At 34.7% G+C, this 7,295-nt stretch overlaps 1 protein-coding gene across 2 annotated transcripts in view; it reads right to left on the bottom strand.

The window, feature by feature from the left end:
- Positions 1-5,229: 5,229 nt before the first annotated feature.
- The window catches only part of ELOC (elongin C), a 29,498-nt gene continuing 27,432 nt past the window's right edge, over positions 5,230-7,295 (bottom strand). For both annotated transcript variants that reach the window (XM_077752431.1, XM_077752430.1), the window contains exon 4: positions 5,230-5,464. In XM_077752431.1, the coding sequence (XP_077608557.1) occupies positions 5,274-5,464 (191 nt within the window). In that variant the 3' untranslated portion in view covers positions 5,230-5,273. The remainder of the gene's footprint in view (positions 5,465-7,295) is intronic.

The raw sequence follows: 7,295 nt of genomic DNA, 5'->3' as shown, positions 1-7,295 counted from the left end.
AGCTGGTCAGTCGCTTAACCGACTGAGCCACCCAAGTGCCCAAGGTATTGTTTGAAAATAATGTATGAAATATTCTATTCCTAGTGTAGTAGTTTAAAATAAGAAGTGGAAACAATTTTTTACCAAATGATTTTTAAGTACCTATAAAGATGATCCTACTTTTTTTTTTTTTTGGTAAATTTATATCAATATTTTCTTTCCTTCAACCATCTTTCTTAGAATAAATGTCAATTATGATGTAGTATTCTTTGACTATAGTCTAGATTTGATTTGCCAGTATTTCATTTAGAATTGTTGCCTCTATATTCCTGTGGCATAATCTTCTGTAGGTTTGTTTGTTTATCAGAATAACCCTGGCTTTATAAGAGTGACTTGGAAATTTGCCATCTTTTTCTATATGCTAGAACAATTTACTGTGGGAATCATGTCCCTTGAAGATTAAAAAAACAAAACACTTAACTGTAAAAATAATCTAGTCTTATGCCCCTTTGGGACAAATATCTTGACAATGACTTCATTTCCTTCCATGGTTCATTGTTCTATTTAGATTTTTCTTGGTTTAATTCTCATAATTTATAATTTCCTATTTAGATTTTTCTTGGTTTAATTCTCATAATTTATAATTTCCTATTTAGATTTTTCTTGGTTTAATTCTCATAATTTATAATTTCCTATTTAGATTTTTCTTGGTTTAATTCTCATAATTTATAATTTCCTAGTAAATCAATCACAATTCAAAAATTTATTGGTATCATGTATATAATAATCTCATATAATTTAAAAACTTCTACGTTTTTGTGTATAACCTTTCTCATACATAAGAAATGTTGGGCATTGTTTTATCTCTGCATTTTTTCTTTCCTGCTTTTTTCTTTTTTTTTTAATGTTTATTCATTTTTTAGAGAGAAAGTGCACGAGCAGGGAGGGACAGAGGGAGACAGAGGATCTAAAGCAAGCTCCATGCCGTCAGCGCAGAGCTTAGTATAGGGCTCGATCATGACCTGAGCAGAAATCAAGTCAGATGCTTAACTGATTGAGCCACCCAGTCATAAACTTTAAATAAAAACTTAAAATTTTCTCTTCTTGCTGTTCAGTTTGTGTGCTTTCCATTACCCTATTTTTCAGATTCCTGATATATTCTTCTGTAATTTCTAGTGTTGATTCCTTGTACTGTTTTTTCAATTATTGTACTCAACGATTGATTCTTTTTAATATTTTTCATCTTATTGAAGGTCTCATTGAGTTCATCGGTTCTTTTCCCCAACTCTGTATCTTTGTGATCATTACTTTAAATTCTTTATCAGGCATTTTGCTTATCTGTTAACTAAATTAACTGTTAACTAAATGGTTCTTTTTCTGAGTTTTTTTATTCTTTCTTTGGAAACATCTTTGTCTCCCCGTTTTGCTTGACTTTGTGTTTTTTTTCCCTATGGATTAAGTGAAATGGATACTTCTCCTAAAGTTGAAGTAGTGGTCTTGTGTATTATGTCCCCTACTCAAACCATGTGGGCTCCGTGACTTTTGCTGGCCAGCTGTGTATGTTACTCTTTTGAACTGTGGCATGTCTCCATTTCTCTTGCTAGGCTATCTATGTTGTGCAGTAGCTGTTCAGTCAGCCCTGTTTTCCTTCAGGAGCAATTGTTTTGTTAATAGTTGTAGTGTGTTCCATGGAGGAGGTGATTTCAGAGACTTCCTACATCACCTTCCTAAACAGGAACCTTTCCATTTAATTTTCTGAAGTGCCAAAATATTTTCTACAGGAGCTGCACCATTTTACATTCACACCTGCAATTTATAAGTTGTAATTTTTACACATCTGGGCCAGTATGTATTATTGTCCTTTTAAAAAATATTATTGCTATCCTAGTGGTGGTGAAGTAGGTTATCTTTTTGTGATTTACTAGTTCCCTAATGACTTACGACTTGAGCAGACTGGCATCTATTGTTGGTCATTTGTGTATCTTTGGAGAAATGTTTATTTAGAGACTACCATTATCTTTTTCGTGGGAGAACATCAAGAGCGAAATCATTAACAAAGATCTTGAACCTAGCTTTCCTGCCTTCCTATTCAGTAGTCTTCTCTGCAAGTGGCAGACCAGATGGTGTGCAAATATCTCCAATTAGGCTCAGACTAATCTTTTATTTCAACATTTACCTATTCGTTGTTAGGACATAAAACTTTAAGGTTGCAGTGGAATATGTCTGAGACACTACCTTTACATACCAGTGAGTTTGATTCAACGCAACATTTATTGAATGCCTGCAACATAAAGGCATTTTGCTGGACACTAAGAGAAGATCAACATCACCTAAAAAAATAATTTTCCTCCTTCATTCCTGCTAGCTTACAGTGTAGTTTTTAGATGTACATAAGGCAAAAATTGCCACTAGGCAAAGAATTAAAACAGTTGTTCAAAAACAAATCACATAAATTATTTCATTAGTTTCACGAGCTTTTGTACTTTTATAACTTTAGTATACATACCCATTCCACTAGTCAGTGTGACTTCCTGGACTCGATTTAGGAATAGGTTTTCATCAGAGTACCTTCAGTGTTTAAGGATGGTATGGTACCTCATCAGAGTCTATTCTTGCCCAGAACAAGAAAATTGCCTTTCAATGTGATGTTAGAAAAAACCCCCAAAATGTTGGAAGCACAATGCCTAAACCCTGTCTACCATGTTGCATTATAGGACAGCAATTTTATGAAATCCCTTTGAATTACAACTTTGATGCTGCTATATTAAAAAAAAAAATTAAGTTATTTATTTTGAGAGTGAGCACGTGCCCGAGCGTGCAGGGGAGGGGCAGAGAAAGGGAGAGAATCCCAAATCCCAAGCATGCTCTACGTTGCCAGCACAAGGCCCGGCATGGGGCTCAATCCCAACTATGAAACCATGACCTGAGCCTAAATGGAGAGTTTGATCCTCAACCTAAGTCACCCAGGCATCTTTTGTGAGATGCCATGCTACCTGAACCAGATTACTGGCTACTTGAGAAAGCTACTTTAATTCCCTTAGTTATATACCTTCTTCCTAAACCAGCTTGGCCTCTTACCTTTATTCTGTAGGTTTGGATCAAAAACATTTACATTATTTCTCTGAGTATTTGCACTATTTTGAAGAGTTGATAAATTTAACAATATGGCTCACACTAAGATGACCACTCCATACATAGCAAAATGTCTCTAAATGTATTTCTTCTAATACAGGCTGGATTTATTGCTTACAGTAAACTGTATTTCTCAATATCAACAAGACTTCAAAAGTAAGGAGACTCTCATTTGTCAATTGCAAGAAAGATAAGCAATCTAAAAAGCATAAAATAATCTTAGTACAAAAATGAAACACTGAATAAAACAGGATTTTGTGGTAATATTTTATATGCAGAAAAATAAGTTGAGATTTGCTCCATTTGAAAAGTAACCTAATTATCAAGTTTCTGAACTGTTAAGATTTCAATGCTGTGTAAAAGTATCTCTTTGATTTAACCAAATAAAAATTCCTGCTCTTCAATCATATGGCAAATGTCCTGAAGCAAGTGGTTTCATGAATTCTCAGAAAAAAAGAGAAAATTAAAGTTAAAAAGATCAAACACCAAGTGTTCATCAAACCTTTCAGTCAAGAGCCTTTATTAACATGCATGTATCATTTGCCGCAAGATATACAGTTTTTCCTAATCTTTCAGTTCTATTTCAATATTTTAAACTTAAGGTTACTTCTGGATCTAACACATTAAGTAACCTACTAAAATTGGTCAAAGTTAAACTTTACTCTATTTATCACTTTGACCTTTAAGATCATCATTTAGGTTTTTGACATTATTTGTCAGCAAGTAGACTATGATTCCTGTACTTGATAATCTTCTATACTAAAATATGTACCAGTATGTCTTGAGAAGTTACTAAAATATATGCAATTACCATATTTAATTGCTTTCAGTAAGCTGGAAAGTACAATGTTAGGTCTTCTATAAGGAAAAATTACTGATAGATCTTGGCTATGTTTTTTGTAGGTTCCAGAAAAACCGGTCCATATTAAAACAGTCTTACAGAACTAAGCTGAAGGCTTAAATATATATCTCCTATTTCGATAGCTGTGTTTTACTACTAAGATAGAGATAATCATAAACCCTACTCCAGTGCTTCTTTTCCCATGCCTGAGCAGAGGTGCTCTGTCATAGTTTTTCTGTTTAGTATAAAAGCTGAATGACCTCTCTGTAAGTCTGATTTCAGTACAAGACCCACAGATTATGGGTATTATACTTATTGAGACGTATTTTAATTAATAGAAGATAATTCATATACTATATCAAAGTGCATGATAAGATTTGCACTGCGTCTCTCCACGTTTTTAGTCTTGTATACCATTTCAGTTTGTTGGAGGAAGACTGGAATAGTTCAGAAAAGTCTAGCTTTTAAGAGCCTATTAAAGTCCATAATAAGTCTTTTAAAACATTTATATAATCAGAAGTGCAGTCACAACAAGGGACTATGTAAGAATGAATATTGCAAAGGAAGCTTTATAGTCAATTCAAGTACAGTACTTTGGATTGGCCAAAATGCACAACGCACATGTAATCAGTCATGTAGTTTACCTGTTGACCATGTGGCTACCAGTTCAAAAAGTGATTGCTTCAAAAGCTGTGCCTAGTAATCTTCCAAAATTGCTTTTAAATAAAGTTCTTAAGTTGCAGCAATAAACAAAAAGATACACTTAAACAATACTGCAGTTTATCAAAAGACACATAAGAAATTTCAACTCTTATGTCTTTGACAGTTATAAAAATCAATGTTTTGGCTAAGTTATAAACATGTTTATAATGCAATTATTTGCATAACTCTAGTAATGCTAACAACGGCTATAAGATCAGAACAGGTTTTCTTTCTTTTTTTTAAAAAAACTACTAGAAACACAAAAATACGTAGCCCCGTTATTTACCTGTAGAATGTGTTCATTTATGCTTAAATTTCAGTTTTACGATATCACCACTGCTCCAATTTTAAAAATCACATCCAAAGGATAAGGCAAAACCACCTACGAATTGGCATATTTGTTTATTTCTCAATTTGTGAAAATGTCCTCAATTTGTTGATGTAGCAAACAAATTTCAACTCTGATTGCTATGCAAAAGAACAGAAGATAATCTGCTTTGCAATGAACTTTAAAGTTCAACTGCACACAGGCAACATGCTATATATGAAAAAAATTACTAACTGAACTACAGGTATTAAATACTGAAAAAAGTTAACAGTTTATTATAATTTATTTTATTTAACAATCTAGGAAGTTCGCAGCCATCAGCAGTTCCAGTGCAATTTCAGGTGCAATTGGGAATTCAGGAATCTCTGTGGAGCTGTTAGTGTAGCGAACCTTGTAGGTAAAATACATGCATACTTTTGATAGCACATGTGAAGGGATCTCTCTAAAATTGACTTCATTAGTTTCATTCTCAGCAAACTGACCTGTAAAAGAAAAACAGTATGTTTGTTAGGGGCTGAACAGTGTTCCTCCAAAATTCCTATGTTGGGAAGTTCTAACCCTCAGTACTTCTGTGACTGTATTAGGAGACAGGATCCTTTCTCTCTCTCTGTGTGTGTGTGTGTGTGTGTGTACACACACACACACACACACAATGGAGTATTACTCAGCAATCTAAAAGAATGAAATCTTGCCATTTGCAACTACATGGCTGGAACTAGAGGGTATTATGCTAAATGAAAATGGTCAGAGAAAGACAAATATCATATGACTTCACTCATATAAGGACTTTAAGATACAAAACAGAAGAACATAAGGGAAGAGGAGAAAAAATAATATAAAAACAGGGAGGAGGACAAAACATAAGGGACTCTTTAATATGGGGAGCAAACAGAGGGTTACAGAAGGGGTTGTGGGAGGGGGGGATGGGCTGAATGGGTGAGGGGCATTAAGGAACCCACCCCTAAAATCATTATTGCACTATATGCTAACTTGGATATACATTTTATTTATTTATTTATTTTTTAATGTTTTATTTATTTCTAGGAGAGAGAGAGAGAGAGACAGCATGAGCAGGGGAGGGTCAGAGAGAGAGGGAGTCACAGACTGAAACAGGCTCTAGGCTCTGAGCTGGCAGTCAGCACAGAGCCCGACACGGGGCTCGAACCCACGAACCGCGAGATCATGACCTAAGCGAAAGTCGGACGCTTAACCGACTAAGCCACCCAGGCACCCCTGGATATACATTTTAAAAATAAATTAATAAAAAAAATCTTTATTAAGATAGTATTTGAGATTAATCAAGACTGAATTTTAAAATTCTAATTTTTGTCCAGGACTCTGGAAACTTGAGCTTCTCCTAAGAATCACAGTGGCATGATTAAGTAAAGGTGACTAGGATATAAAAAAAAAAAAGACAAATCTTTTAGAAGATTCAGTTTAGGGAAAGAAGTCTTTATGTGCCATCAGGAGCCTTGTGCTATACTGAACTGCCATATAAAAATAAATAAATAATAAATGTTTGTTTCCCCCTTTAGTTTTTTTTTTTTAATTTTTATTTTTTTGTTTATTTCTGAGAGAGAAAGAGAGAGAGACAGCGTGAACAGGGGAAGGTCAGAGAGAGAGGGAGACACATAATCTGAAGACAGGCTCCAGGCTCTGAGCTGGCTGTCAGCACAGAGCCCGACGCGGGGCTCGAACCCATGAACCGTGAGATCATGACCTGAGCTGAAGTCAATGCTTAACCGACTAAGCCACCCAGGCGCCCCTCCCCCTTTAGTTTTTAAAACTACGATTGTTAACGAGAGCTCCTCATAAGTTACTTCCCTTTGTTTTAGTAACACTTCATAAACTGTTTTTAGTGACCGCTCAAAATGTCTTTAGCTATATAAAGGTGACAGTGCTTAGCATTTACGATAGGGATAAAATAGTTTCTTAGGAACCTAGCACTAGCGCTGTGTACTGAATATAAAAAGTAGAAAAATGTACTTTCTGAGAATGTAGTATTTTAAAAGTTTTCTAATAATTGTTGTTTGGGGGTGGAGTGGGAAGAAAAGAATGCATAATTCACAGCAATGAGGTAAGTTTAACTTTGTTAACGACTAAAACTCTCTTTCTTGAATGTAGTATGAAATCCTACCAATAGATACTTATTAAGCCTTTGATATTAGACAAACATTAGGGTGGTTTTTTTTTGTTTTGTTTTGTTTTTTTTAAAATTTTTTTTAATGTTTTTTATTTATTTCTAGGAGAGAGAGAGCGAGCGTGAGCAGGGGAGGGTCAGAGAGAGAGGGAGTCACAGACTGAAACAGGCTC

The sequence above is a fragment of the Crocuta crocuta genome, unplaced genomic scaffold, assembly GCF_008692635.1.
Source record: "Crocuta crocuta isolate KB4526 unplaced genomic scaffold, BGI_CrCroc_1.0 scaffold141, whole genome shotgun sequence".
In the NCBI taxonomy this organism is placed as follows: Eukaryota; Metazoa; Chordata; class Mammalia; order Carnivora; family Hyaenidae; genus Crocuta; species Crocuta crocuta.
Note: the sequence above shows the minus strand (reverse complement) of the source record. Positions and strands in the feature narration are given on the sequence as shown.